The sequence below is a fragment of the Antrostomus carolinensis genome, unplaced genomic scaffold, assembly GCF_000700745.2.
Source record: "Antrostomus carolinensis isolate BGI_N321 unplaced genomic scaffold, ASM70074v2 scaffold1677, whole genome shotgun sequence".
Classification (NCBI taxonomy): domain Eukaryota; kingdom Metazoa; phylum Chordata; class Aves; order Caprimulgiformes; family Caprimulgidae; genus Antrostomus; species Antrostomus carolinensis.
Window position 1 is genome coordinate 73,989 of NW_010325116.1, and position 13,779 is coordinate 87,767.

Here is a 13,779-nt window from a genome sequence, read left to right on the forward strand (position 1 = left end):
AGTGCTCTTTCACCCTCACTGTAAAGAAGTTTTTCCTCATGTTTAAGCGGAATCTCCTGTGTTCCAACTTGTGCCCATTGCCCCTTGTCCTACCACTGGCCACCACTGAGAAAAGTCTGGGCCCATCCTCTTGACACCTGCCCTTTAGATATTTGTAAACATTAATAAGGTTCCCTCTCAGTCTTCTCTTCTCCAGGCTAAACAGACCCAGCTCTCTCAGTCTTTCCTCATAAGAAAGATGCTCCAACCACTTCATTATCTTTGTAGCCCTCTGCTGGACTGTCTCCAGAAGTTCCCTATCTCTTTTGGACCAGAACTGGACACAATACTCCAGATGAGTCCTCACCAAGGCAGAGGAGAGGGGGAGGAGAACCTCCCTCGACCTGCTGGTCACACTCTTAATGCACCCCAGGATACTATTGGCCTTCTTGGCCACAAGGGCATATTGGTGGCTCATTGTCAACTGGTTGTCCATCAGTACTCCCAGCCTCTGCAGGGCTGCTATGGGAGGCAGTGTCAAAAGTCCTTTTTTCCACATTTTGTAAACTTCCTTCTTCTGACTGAGCTTTTCCAAAAGTTCCTTGATCATCCATGCAGGCCTCCTGCCTCCTTTGCTAGATTTCTTGCTCAGGGATGCAGTGATCTTGAGCTTGGAGGAAGTGTTACTTCAATATTAACCACGTCTCTTGGACCCCTCTACCCTCCATGATGATGAACCACTTGCTGGGGATAAATCAGAGTTACAGAGCGTTTGGTGACTGATGGACCTTTGCTTTCCTTCTTGCAGGAACTGGAAAGGAGATAGTTAATGAAGGAGGGAATTGTAAGAATAGAGAGATTTATTGTGGTTTTAGACATGAGACTGTTGGTCTGGAGAAATGAATTCTCTGCCTCTACCATGGTCTGTTCATAGAGAACCTGTTCATGTGGGTGCTGTAAAGAAAAATTTGAGGAGATAAATAGATCAAGTGGTGACACAGTAAATGATATGAGTAAAATACAGTATTTATTAACAGTTCCTAAATGAAAACTACTTTGAGTATTGAAACAGATATACTCTGGGAAAAAAAGTACATAACTATGCTGCTAACTAAAGACTGTCAAAAGCTTCTGTGCCTTAAAAATGTCTGTCTTTTGTCCAAATAATAAAAGCTGATCTGAAAAAAGGTATGTGTTTTACCTCCTTGTTCTATCTCATAATTCATGGGTGGAATAGGGGAAAGAATTAAATTTTGTAAATAATCTTAACCCTTGCACTTTCTAATTTCAGAATGATGTGTTTACAAATGCAATGTTCTACATTTATAAACAAAAATAGATGTAAAGAATACATTTCCTCCTCTTAATCTCTATTCTGCACACTTTTCCATGGAATATCTAAAGGAAATAATTATAAAATCACAGAATGTCTCAAGTTGTAAATTACCCATAAGGATTATCAAGTTTGACTCCCTGTTCCTTGTAGGACTACCTAAAACTAAACCATATGACTATCTGTCAGCCAGATGGTCCTTGAACTCTGACAGGCTTGGTACTGTGATCACTTCCTTGGGGAGACTGTTCCAGTGACTGACTGCCCTCTCAGTGCAGAACCTTTTCCTAATGTCCAGTCTGAACTTCCTGTGATGCAGCTTCACACCATTAAGAGAGTAATTATTTCCTAGGATAAAACTTCTAACCATTATAAATACTGATAAATACTTATTATAAAGCTAGAATGATCCCTAGGCTTATGAGAGGTAGAGAGAAGTGTGAAAAATTGTGAAAATTACTTGAATTTTAAGTTAGCTATTTTACGCCTCTATGCTGGATTTATTAATAGCATCTGTGTACAGTACAATACCTCAGTCGAGTTTAGAGGTGCCCAGTCAGCATCTCAAAATGAGTTATCTTTGCACAGGTTACACAGAACACTAGTGCTAGTTTGCTTCTATAATCAGTGCTTACTGTTTTAGCTAGACTGTTACCATTATCCCAACTGAATTCTTTAAAGACAGCTTGTACAGTAACCTGCACACAAATGCCGTATAAATAAATGTAAGATAATAATAAAAAAATAAGCATCAAGGGAAAAACTGTAAACACTGAACAGCCACTTAGTACAATTGCAGATAAGAACTGATTGTGAAAAATTTTTACTGGTTATTAAAAGAAGGTGTTTGTCCATCAGAAGAGTGAGATTTGGGAGCAACCTCCTTCAGAGAATTACAGTCAAGCTTCATAACATATTTCAAGTGGAAACTGATAATCGAATTATGATAATGTTGCTGTTGTTCTGGACACAGTGGTTCAGAAACTCCCTTCTACTTGCAAGACAGAGAAGCACAAGGACACCTACATCTGGAAGTAGAGCTTGTATGCCAGACAATGAGGTGTTCTTTCCCTCTTTCATTCTCTCTGTACTTCACTTGCTCTAAGAAAATGTTGTTACTATATGTTGGTGTAAATATTGCCTTTTCCATGTTTCTACAGAAGATTATAATTACATATTTTAATCTTAATTCTGAATTTTATGGGGTTCCTACATCTGCATTTTAATGACCACAGTTTTCTATTGATACATATTTTTATATATATCATAGTCTTTATTCCAGTTTCATTGGATTTTGACTCAAATTTAATTTTATTGAAATTATCCATTTTTATTAAATAACCAATTTATTGATTTTAAGTCCTAGGTTTTTCCTCCCAAATTTACGCCTTTAAAGAATTTCTATATGGGAATGTAATAGAGGAGGTCTGTACTATCCTATAGCATGAATCAGTAAAATAATAAAACAATGCAGCGTTCTGGATTCTGAGGTCCTTGAAAACTAAAACTATGGTGCTAGATTTTTGCTTGTTTGGTTAACCATTGCATTCAAAATGTTAATGGCTCCCATTGCTTGCTATAGTTTTGATCTCACCACTTATGGTGAGGCTAATCTTGGATTTCTGTTATTTACTTTTCAGCTTTACAATGATTTCAAATGATGCTGCAGGACAAAGACATACTACTGTGCATTTAAAGTTTAATTCTGTTTGTGTTCCCCATAGTGGCAGTCTGGAATAAAAAGCATAAAAGTAACACCAAAGCAAGTTTGTACCTTATTTTACTTAATATTGGGTAGGATATTTAAGGTTTTATACTCTAACTATACTTGACACAGATATATTTGGACTCTACAGGCGCATTCACAGCTAGATGTCATTGTAACTTTAACAGTTTGTGATATGAAAGGTTGTAATCTTCTATTGCCAGTGACTGTCTATGAAGTTCATGTGACAACAGGAGAACTGTGGAATGCTGGAACTGAGGCTGATGTCTACATTTCTCTCTATGGAGAAAGAGGTGATACAGGATCAAGACAGCTGCTCAGGCCACAGAAACCAAAGAAATTTTTAAAAGGACAGGTAAGTGAAAAACAAGGCATTTTCTGATATGTTTGGATGGCTTTTCTCTCTCAGGTGTGTGGTTATCCCAGGGAAGCTGCAAGTAGAAAAGACATAATTACTGCATTCCAGTGTTTCCCCCAAATTCAATAATTAAGCCAAAAACAGTTTCTAAAGATATACCAGTGCTTCTGGAAGACAGAATTTTCATTTATAAAATACTTAAGCTGTGTACCTTTGTTTTTAATCCTTCTAAAATTTTGATTTACTAAGTGAAGAAAAAATGAAACTTTACATTTTATATCTGTAATTCTAATGTTGAAAACTGCTGTAATTTGTAATTGTTTAGCCAATTAAGCTTTCAGCTGGTTTCTCTTTTCAAACTCTGATCCTATTCATTTGAATGGAACTACTCCCATTAGCAAAGTGATCAGGCTTACTTCTTTTATTTCAGGAAACTTGTCCTTCTTGGTTTGTTCCCCTCTTTATCATTAGCTGGTATTTCAAAGGATGATCTCGACAAAAGAGTTCTATGGGTTTATGGGTCTTTGGGATTCCATGGCTGAAGAATGCTCTGCTTTTTAGATTTTACTGAGATTTTATTGATTGATTACAGACTGACATCTTTGCTGTTGAAGCTGTGCACCTGGGACATTTGTACAAGATTGTTATAGGACACAATGGTCTTGGATCAGGTCAGAAATCTCTCTATATAGTCACTCAATACTGCCTGCAAAGTTATTAACCTTTTCTTTGAAATGCAATATGTATTTCTAAAACTGAATATATGAAAATATTTTAGAAGTGAAAGACAAAGGCTTCTAAGGAAACTGTTCAAGTGAGACAGTTACATTATTATTTCATCACAAATTTCAAATGTTTTGTGTTCACTTTCACTATACTCTGAACCATTATGTTAAGGACATCATCTGCTACTGTTCTGTCATTTTTGACTAATCCCTATGAAAAAAACTATGAAGAAGGGGAGAGTCTGTGTTATAGATAAAATGGGTTATTAAAATTTTAGGTTGATTAGCATTATCAGTTACACTGTAAAGATGCAGTCGGAGATTTTGAATATACTATCTTGTCATTAGAACTCAAATTGCTTGCAGTCACGAGACCTGGTTTTCAAACTTGAGCCTAAATATTGTAAAACATAGCAACTTATTTTGAGCAGTGATGAGCTGCTGTCTAATCATGTTGATATTTTGACTGGCAAAACAAATAAGTCTCATACAATGACTATGTTAAATGAGGGGAGGATGTACAGCACTCAGGGCCATGACAGCCACGGAAGGACCTAGCAGCTTGCAGGGCCATAAGCAAGCTCTACAGTACCTATAGCAGGTACTGTCTTCTCTCCAGCCATCAGGGCAACCATGACTCTAGCAACCTGCCAGTAGAGCTGCAGATTTTGCAGTTCCAGAAGAAAACTGTAGGAGGTCAGACTTCATTAAATCTGCCTTTCAAGATCTAACTTTTTTTTTTTTTTTTTTTTTTTAATTTATTCTAAGGAAACGGCTGGTTTCTGGACAAAGTTGTAATCATGGATCCTACAACAGATTTGGATTATACTTTTCTTTGTCAGAGGTTGGTGGTGTTTTATTTGGGTTAGATTTTTAATACATTTGTAATTACTCATAGTTTTTCTTCTGTAATGTCCTGTCAAGGAAAATACATGTTTCCTAAAAAGTTATATGAGACAGTCTGATTATTTTTACAGCTCTCTGAGTTGTCCTTGCCCCAGATCTCTGGTGCATTTGAACTACTGAAAAAAAAAAGTTCTGCTTGGGAACTTTTCATTCTTGCACCTTGTGAATTCTTCAATACATGCTTTGTTGACACATTCCCCACATCCAACACCTTGGATCTGACACCTGCATGTCCATCTGTTCTTCCATGTCATGTGACGCAAAGATTTTCAGAAGAGTGGGTTACTGTCTTTCTAGAAGACTGATCCTACTTTACTGAAGTTAGTATGTAGATTAATTTGGGGTTCAGCGAGCTCAGAATCAGACTTTAAGATCTTGTGGAATGGCTATCACAAATGCAGCTACCTGACCACATCTCTTTTTCTCATTTGCCTTGCAGCCTGTCACTGGGCTGCAACATAATTTGAAGCAATCCTAACTTCCCTACCTTTCCCCTGCAGATGCTGCTGCTCTGAATCTTCTGTTTTATAGCTCATTTCTAATTTTATCTACACCTGATTAATTCTCAACTCCTTAGGGAAAAATTATAATTGATAAAGATCAGTGCAAATATTAGGAATGGTAGAGTCCAGTCACGTATGAATCTAGCTGCAGCTTGCCAGTGGCACCTCGAATCTATTTCCTTCTCTCACTTCTCTGAGTGAATAAATAACTGCCTGAGACAGCTCAGAGTGAGCAATGTGCGCACTGAAACTGATTTATGTGTGAGTAAGGGTTTTCTGCCTCTCAGATACGGCACTTCATCTTTGCCTGACCTAATTTTGATTCTGTATTCTAGATGAGATGAACTGCTATGAAGAGATCTATAATACTAGCTTCATACATAATTTAGGGAGAGTTCAAATCCATTTCAGGCAGAAAAATACAGAGTATGTGCTAGTTATTGTTAGAGCCCGATGCTGTGCTTGCTGATCTTGTTCCCACAGTGTGTGAATCCTTTTGACTCAAATGGAGTTAGACTTAACTTATGTAAGAAGATGTGAAACAGACACAATGGCACTGTAAAAGTATAGTTCAGACATGGTAAAATTGTTGCCTGTGTTGGATTTGCCTCCCTGTATAGGGATTTTCAGGGCATGGAACAATTTGCATCTTGCTGTAGCCTTCTTGCAGATAGGAAGAGCAAACATCATGACCACTGCACCTTTTGTTATTGATCTGGGATCGATGAGTTCTCTGTTTTGTAATAATTGGCTTAGGCTCTCGTACCTCAGTCCAGGAAAGCATTTATTTATAAGTTTCATCAAGAACAAACAAAACCATTTTTGCCACAGTCAATCTCTTTTCACTAAAGCTGGATTTCTTTATTGCTATTTGTCAGCCTTGAGTCTTTAATAAATAGAACAGGAAATATCAGTATGCAAGTGCCATGTATATACTATTGTGGGAGTTGCCAGTCAGGGTTATACTACTGAAATTGGTTCTGGTTTTTAGGTGGTTGGACCAAGGGCAGGATGATGGCAGTATTGTTAGAGAACTGACTGTGACAGATGCCAGCACGTTTCCAGGAAGTAAGTGAAAATCGGTGGGGAGAAGAACTCAGCCTCACTGCAACTGTGTCAAATGGGATGATGATGCATGAGGATGCTCTGTAAATTAATTACCTGGTTTTTATCTGTACAGGACGAGAGCTGGAACTCAAGAGAAAGGAAATTGTAAGAACATACCTTTTTATTTTTACTTAAACCATTCAAATTATGCTTTAAGTAAAATCAGGTCATTTGTTCTCATGTATGTTAAATTCCTGTGTAACATCTTCTCATAAGTCTTTTTTTCTTGTTGTTTACAAAACTAGTGGGCTGCCGAAAAGTGGAAATTTCAGGAAGGCAATACACTTCAGTTTTACAACAGGCTCACCCGTGGCTTCATTTGCCTCAGCCCAGATAGCAGAGTTGATGCTCTTGGTGACAAGAAAAACAAATATGGTAAAATATTTTTCATGTGGATGTATGCATAAAAGAGATGAGAAAGGAGGACTTCATCGTTCATTGTGATCTCATATAGTGATTCCTGTAATGAATAGGAGTAGATAATTATAATAAACATTTTCCTTACTTAAAATATTTACAGGTATTAATGGTTATAAGAACTCAGAAATTATATTCTTGGTTTACATATAAAACACACACACAAAAAAAAAATCTCATAGAGTATCTTGTCACTGGTTTTTGGTTACCAAATAGAAACCTCTTGTCATCTGCAGCTTAATGCTCCCCTGGAACTGCCATGGCAAGGACAGCTAGAGTTTTTTTGTAACTAGATCCACCTAAGATAACAAGTTCAAATTTCCAGGTATAGTTCATTAGTAGGGAGTATATATAATTAAAAACCTTGTTTTTTTTCCATACTTGTAATTGTTTTTAATGGCACTCTTCCAGTTCCTCCTCTTTATCAGCTTCCATCCTACTGTGTTACTAACAATTAACTAGAATACCTATCGTATTAGGCACACATATTTTTGTTATCTTTGTAGTGATGTAGCTGCTCAGCCTTTCTGACATCTTCCCAGGGATGTTACACACATCTTTTCTGAAGTGATGAAGAGAATCTTTCAGGCCACATCAAAGAGTGCATGGAGAGCAGTGCAATCAATACTCCCTAGTAGAGCCTGTAAAGACACCTCAGAAAAGCTGCACAAGAAAACTCAAACGCGTAATATGGGAGATCAGTAATATTACAAACATCAAATGTGGGTGTTACAGTGTTTTACTAAAGCTCTTCTTACTAGTTAGCAGTCTTCATCTTTAAGTTCAAAGTATTTTGTGACCCAAACACTCATTAACTCAAATTTCCTATCTACAGCTTTAGGATTTGCAAATGTCTGAAATGCCTGAAAGCAGTTGCACAGCATGGTAGTGTCCCTCCACCAAGGGGATCACAAACATTGAATTGATCACATTCAGGATCACAAACTGAGAATTACTTGGTGACATAACAAACTATCTGCTTGTAGGAATTTGGTCTCTAATCTGCACTGATGCAGTAAGCATGTCTTTGCTGTTTTTTAATGCTGTATCTTCAATTGATGGATTGTATCTGATTTGATTTAGACAAATCAGATCATTTAGAAAAATCAGATCATTTAGACACCATAGAGTTCATAATCTAACATGCAGAATCCAAGTTTAAACTGCAGACTCTTTCACAATTTTAATTTAGACGCATTTTCCTTTCTATAAACTAGTGCATTTCTAATGGTGCAGTAATTTACAAAGTGTCTAGAATAGCCATGTGCAACAGTAACCTTCATATGCTGATTTGGGAACTGTTGTTCAAAATTTCATTTAGAGGCCCTGCTTCCTTGTGTGTGCTTTGGAATAAAGTCCTCTGACATAAATTATCTACTTATCTTTCTGAACAGAAAACTACATTTCAGATACTGTACATTTGTCTTTAGCAGATCTAAAGCAATGTAATTCAGAGATCTTCAAAGTGATAATGGCAAATCATATCAGATGATGATTTAGTCTAGGGTTTTTTAATTTTGCAGGAAGCTTTATCCCAATCTGAAAGCAGAGACCCATTGTGAAAGTTATGTGTCTTCCCTGTCTTGCCCCAGGGACTGGAAACCCCATCGGTATTTTATGATTTGTGGCATCATCCCCATGGCACAATGATCCTTGGCTGTATAATTCACATGGTCCCAATGGCATCCTGAAAATCATTATGGACACTACAGGAGTCCTCCAGAGATAGCTGCACCTTACAAACAGGCAATATAATATACTGGTAGAGCAGTATAAAAAATCAGCTGTTGCTACTAGGAACAATAAGAATGGCCCTACTTTAGCTTTCATCAGTATTTTGTAGCTATAAAAGGTAATTGTTTGGAAAATTGGCCAGACTTAAAATTTTAGAATCCATGAGCTGTGTGGCAAGATTTGCATTACAAATTCTAATATGGATACAGAGAAATTTAATTCTCTTTTCCTACCTGAGAGCTTTATGTTCCCTATATGATCTGTTATTTATAATGTAAATTCATTGCTATAGCCCAGTTCATTATTCTGCAGTCCTCAACTCCTTTTTATGATTTTTTTTTTTAAACATATAGGCTGACCAAAATAAATTTGTTCCTTATCATTAGCTCTCAGGGTTATTTTTTCTCAAGGCAGTGAAGTAGATGGTAGTCTCTAGATGCCCTTTGCTGAAGCAATGAGGGGATTCATTGATCAGAGAGGCCAAAAGTTGGGTTAAACACTTGATTCATTCTTTTCCCTTTAAAATGAAATGCAAATATGGATTAATATGCTCTTATACTTTAACATTTTTTTTATTTAACTCTTAGGTCTCTTTGATGTAAATGTCAAAGGGAGAAACATATGTATATTCAGCAGTCATCAGATGCCACAACTTGCTCTTGCTCTTGTCCATGGCCGTGTAATTGGAAAGGTAGGAAATGCTGTTACTGATTTCTCCTTCATAATTACATTTGATTGTCTGATTAAAAAATAATACTGTTTTTAATCTATCTAATAATACTGCTTCCAGTCAGATAAAGAGCTAAGAATTTCAGAACTGAATATAGGAAATTGCCAATGAATAAGCAAATTTAGATGTAGGGTTTTGTTTGTTTTCTCAGTTTACTTTTTACTCTTTGATGGGATGTTTTAATAGACTAAATGATTTGATACGGAAATACCAGGCCATTCCAAGCTGTGATTTATATTGGCTTGCCAAATGTTGACAACTTACCTGGAATGCTCTCATATCTTGTTGACACACCTGAGGGATGGAATGCCATCCAGAGGGACCCAGACAAGCTTAAGAAGTGGGCCCAGGTGAACCTCATGAGACTCAACAAGGCCAAGTGCAAGGTCCTGCACCTGGGTCAGGGCAATCCCCAGTATAATTAAAAGCTGGGGGAGAAAGGAACCCTGAGGAGAATTATTTGGAGGGTATTGGTGGATGAAAAGCTGGATGTGAGTTGGTAATTTGCACTTGCAGCCCAGAAGGCCAACCATATCCTGGACTGCATCAAGAGGAGTGTGGCCAGCAGGTTGAGTGAGGTGATTCTGCCCCTGTACTCTGCTCTGGTGAGACTCCACCTGGAGTGCTGTGTCCAGCTGTGAAGTCCTTGGTGCAAGACAGACATGGACCTGTTGGAGCAGGTCAAGAAGAGGGACACAAAAATGAGGGATGGAACACTTCTCCTATGAAGAAAGGCTGAGAGAGTTGGGGTTGTTCACCCTGGAGAAGAGAAGGCTCTGGGGAGACTTTATTGTGGCCTTTCAATACTTGAAGAGGGCTTATAAGAAAGATGGGGGCAAACTTTTTAGCAAGGCCTGTAGCAATAGGACAGGGGGTGATGGTTTTAAACTGGAAGAGGGTAGATTTAGACTAGCAATTTTTTTACACTGTGGATAGTGGAACACTGGAACAGGTTGCCCAGAGAGGTGGTAGATGCCCCATCCCTGGAAACATTCAAGGTCAGGTTGGATGGGGCTCTGAGCAAACTGATTTAGCTGAAAATGTCCCTGCTCACTGCAGGGGGGTTGAATTAGGTGACCTTGAAAGGTCCCTTCCAACCCAAACTATTCTGTGATTCTATGATTTCCTCTTCTTGGATAAGTATAAAATCTAAGGATGGGGTTTAAATGCCCATTTTTCCTTTGTGTCTTTTTCTAAGTAACATGCCTGTCATGAGCCAATTGAAATTTGGCTGATTTGTTTTGATCCATATTGATTTGTTTCATCCCATCTTCAAAGTCTTACTATTGCCCTTCTTTCTCAGTACTTGCAGTATAAAAGTAGGCAAATGGAGTTGTAGAAATTATTTATTTCTGATGAAACCCTTCTAAAGATGAGGGAAGAAGCTGTTTCCATTTCGCTTTTGAGTTCTTCCCCTTATTTATCCAGTGAATAATTTCATAGTCAAAGCTGGTCCCCTTCTTTTACATGATGTGCATTGGCATTAGTGGGAATGGAGTACTCTCAGTAGAGTTAGATTTCTCAATGAGGGTAGCATCAGGCTTCCAGGCAAACTGTCAGACCTCCTTGCAGGACTTCCTGGTGCTCATGAGTGTAATTTTGATATAGAAGAACCCCCTGCAATCTGCCACTTTGCAGTATATCTTGCTACAGAGAGGTCATTAACTGGGTACCTAAATTTGAATTTTCTCTTTTCTGCTTTGCTGCTGACATACTTTACGAGTTTGAGCAACCTATAGAAAATCTGGATCTCAATTTTCTTATGTTGTGCGAGATGCTCCTTTTCCCAGGGAATGTGAAAAATGCTGTAATTTAAAAGTTTTTGGGGTCCTTGGAATGAAGATATGTAAATGTACAGCAAAATGACAATACAAAAATTGAAATTGATCTTGTGATACATGCTTAATTATATTTCAAGAACATGCTGTCTCACTTGTTTCATAAACACTTCTAAAATCCATGTAATTTTTCCTTTATTTTTAGAACTATATTGAATCTGATAGACAGTTTTTTTGAATATGAAGCTTTTTCTTCTGAATGTAGTGCCTTGGAAATTTTTTCTGATAAATATTAATCCTTTGAAGTCCTAAAAATGTTGAAAAAATATTAGATTATGTAATCCAGAAGTCTTAAATTATTGAGCTGATTATTAGCATTTTACATTTATTAAAATCTTAGTTTTATTTAAACATGAGAATGATGATGTAGTGGATAAAATACTGAAATATGTATTTTGTATATTGGGTCTTTTATACAATGGGCTCACACAGTCAGCAAACCTGAACAGACAAGCACGGATAGTGTGTTGCTGTACTCTTTCATGTAAAAACTCTGACTCCTTAATTCAGTATCAGTAAATGAGGAGAAACATTGAGGCAAACAAAGGAGGGCTGATGGCAGAGAGTTGCTGCAGTTCATTTCCTGTCTACATCGATTTTATATTCCAACCTTCTTTGCTGCATTTGTAGCCTGAGACTCTTAACTCTCTCTCTGATTGAGGCACCCAGGTATCTTTCATGTTATCCTTAGATCTGTATCATCTTAAGATGAACTGTTTCTGTGCTTTGAAATTCCAGAGTCTGCTATTTTAGGACTTTGGTATCAGGATTACAAATCTGAAAAATATAAATACATTTGCATGCTAGACTGGTAATATTGTGGATACTTGAACAATACAGAAACTGTTTTCTGATACTCTGTTCTGGATTTTATCATATCTAGTAGTTCATATAATTTATTATTCCTACCTTGACTTTGATAGAGCAAAGAGGAGCCTTGCTGTGAGCTCTGTGTTCACCTTCAGCCAAATGGTTGTGCCATTCTTGAGTCGGCCAGGAACCCAGGTGACACCATTACGTTCAATCTTCAAGGCAAAGTCCCTGATGAAACAACAGTATACGCTGAACTTTCCAAAGAATTTGTTGTGCATGTCAAGGTAAAGGTGGTGTCCTGATTTTGCTAGGATAGAGTTAATTTTCTTCTTAGTAACTAGGATAGCTGTGTTTTGATTTCAGTATGAGATTTGTTATGAGAAGAATGTTGATAAAGTACTGATGTTATTAGTTGCTGCTGGAGCTCAAGGCCATCGTGTTTGGCTGGTTTGCAGGTGGCTAGAACGGGGAGCGGGGAATTGTAGTAATTAGCAAAACCCAAAATTAACATTTGGATGTGCCAATGAGATATTCCATTTCATATCACGTCATGTCAGTATATTAACCAGGGCTGACTGGAAAGTGCGGGTATTGTCTCAGGAATTGCTCAGGCTCGCTCTTCCAGCATTGTGGTTTTGGTTTTGGGACTGTCTCTGCTCCAGGAACAGGCTGGGCAGCAGTTGGCAGGTGGTGAGCGACCGCACTGTGCATCACTCATTTGCATATTATATTATTATACTATTCCAATTAGTAAATTGTTTTTATCTCAACCCACAAGTTTTCTTACTTTTACCCTTCTGATTCTCTCCTTTATTCCCTGGGGAGGGGGGGACAGTGAGTGAGCAACTGTGGCTGCAAGCCCAAGGGGTGAAACCACGACAGGTGGGCAGAGGGAAATTAAGAAGGCTCTTCTAAAATTTACTGTTAAAAAGCAGATTGTATCTAATCACACTTCAGAGGATTGCAAGCTAAAAGAGTGATCCTCTTCCACCAGGTGGAGCTAAATTACAGCGTAACAGGTAGGAGGCACTTGAGAAGTTTCCTTTACTGCTCCCCTGGGGTGAGGGGTGCTGGTGCTGCAGCTGCTGTATGCAAACAGGGTGGGCTGCTACACAGAAAAGATGCATCTCTCAACTTTTTAGTAAAAGTAGGAAGGTAGGTACATACAGGAGAGCTGCATGAGGAATTACTTAATTTGAAAAGGGAACAAGTTCCTTAGCTTGCTGTGCTCCTTGTGCTCTGGATGTTGTGCTGCGCTGCTGAGCAATAAAAAGCAGAGAAGCTGCAGAGTAGGGAAGGATTTCCACTATCCAGGGTAGTGTCTGCACGGAAAGCAGCAAATATTCAAAGGCTGGATGTATACTTACATTACTCGGGACTTGTTCATTCACATTTTGTACATGGAAATGCATTAACAAGGGCTTAAAATAAACCAGTATGAACATTATAAAGTCAAAATTTAATATGTGCTATTCACAAAGAATTTATTGTCTCTGATCTGAAGGGTGTGTTTCAGCCTGATGCCATCATTCTGCTCAACACAAGCCTCTGCCAGGCTCTGTCCCTCAGACCTGATGGGAGCTGCAGCGGAGCAGGTCAGCAGCAGCAGG

At 38.1% G+C, this 13,779-nt stretch overlaps 1 protein-coding gene across 1 annotated transcript in view; it reads left to right on the forward strand.

Moving 5' to 3' along the window:
- The window catches only part of LOC104527384 (RP1 axonemal microtubule associated), a 41,052-nt gene that overhangs the window by 24,964 nt on the left and 2,309 nt on the right, over window positions 1–13,779 (forward strand). Inside the window, exons 8-13 of the mRNA XM_029085729.1 lie at window positions 3,242–3,393; window positions 3,989–4,067; window positions 4,890–4,965; window positions 6,522–6,598; window positions 9,376–9,479; window positions 12,280–12,453. Of these exons, the coding sequence (XP_028941562.1) occupies window positions 3,242–3,393; window positions 3,989–4,067; window positions 4,890–4,965; window positions 6,522–6,598; window positions 9,376–9,479; window positions 12,280–12,453 (662 nt within the window). The remainder of the gene's footprint in view (window positions 1–3,241; window positions 3,394–3,988; window positions 4,068–4,889; window positions 4,966–6,521; window positions 6,599–9,375; window positions 9,480–12,279; window positions 12,454–13,779) is intronic.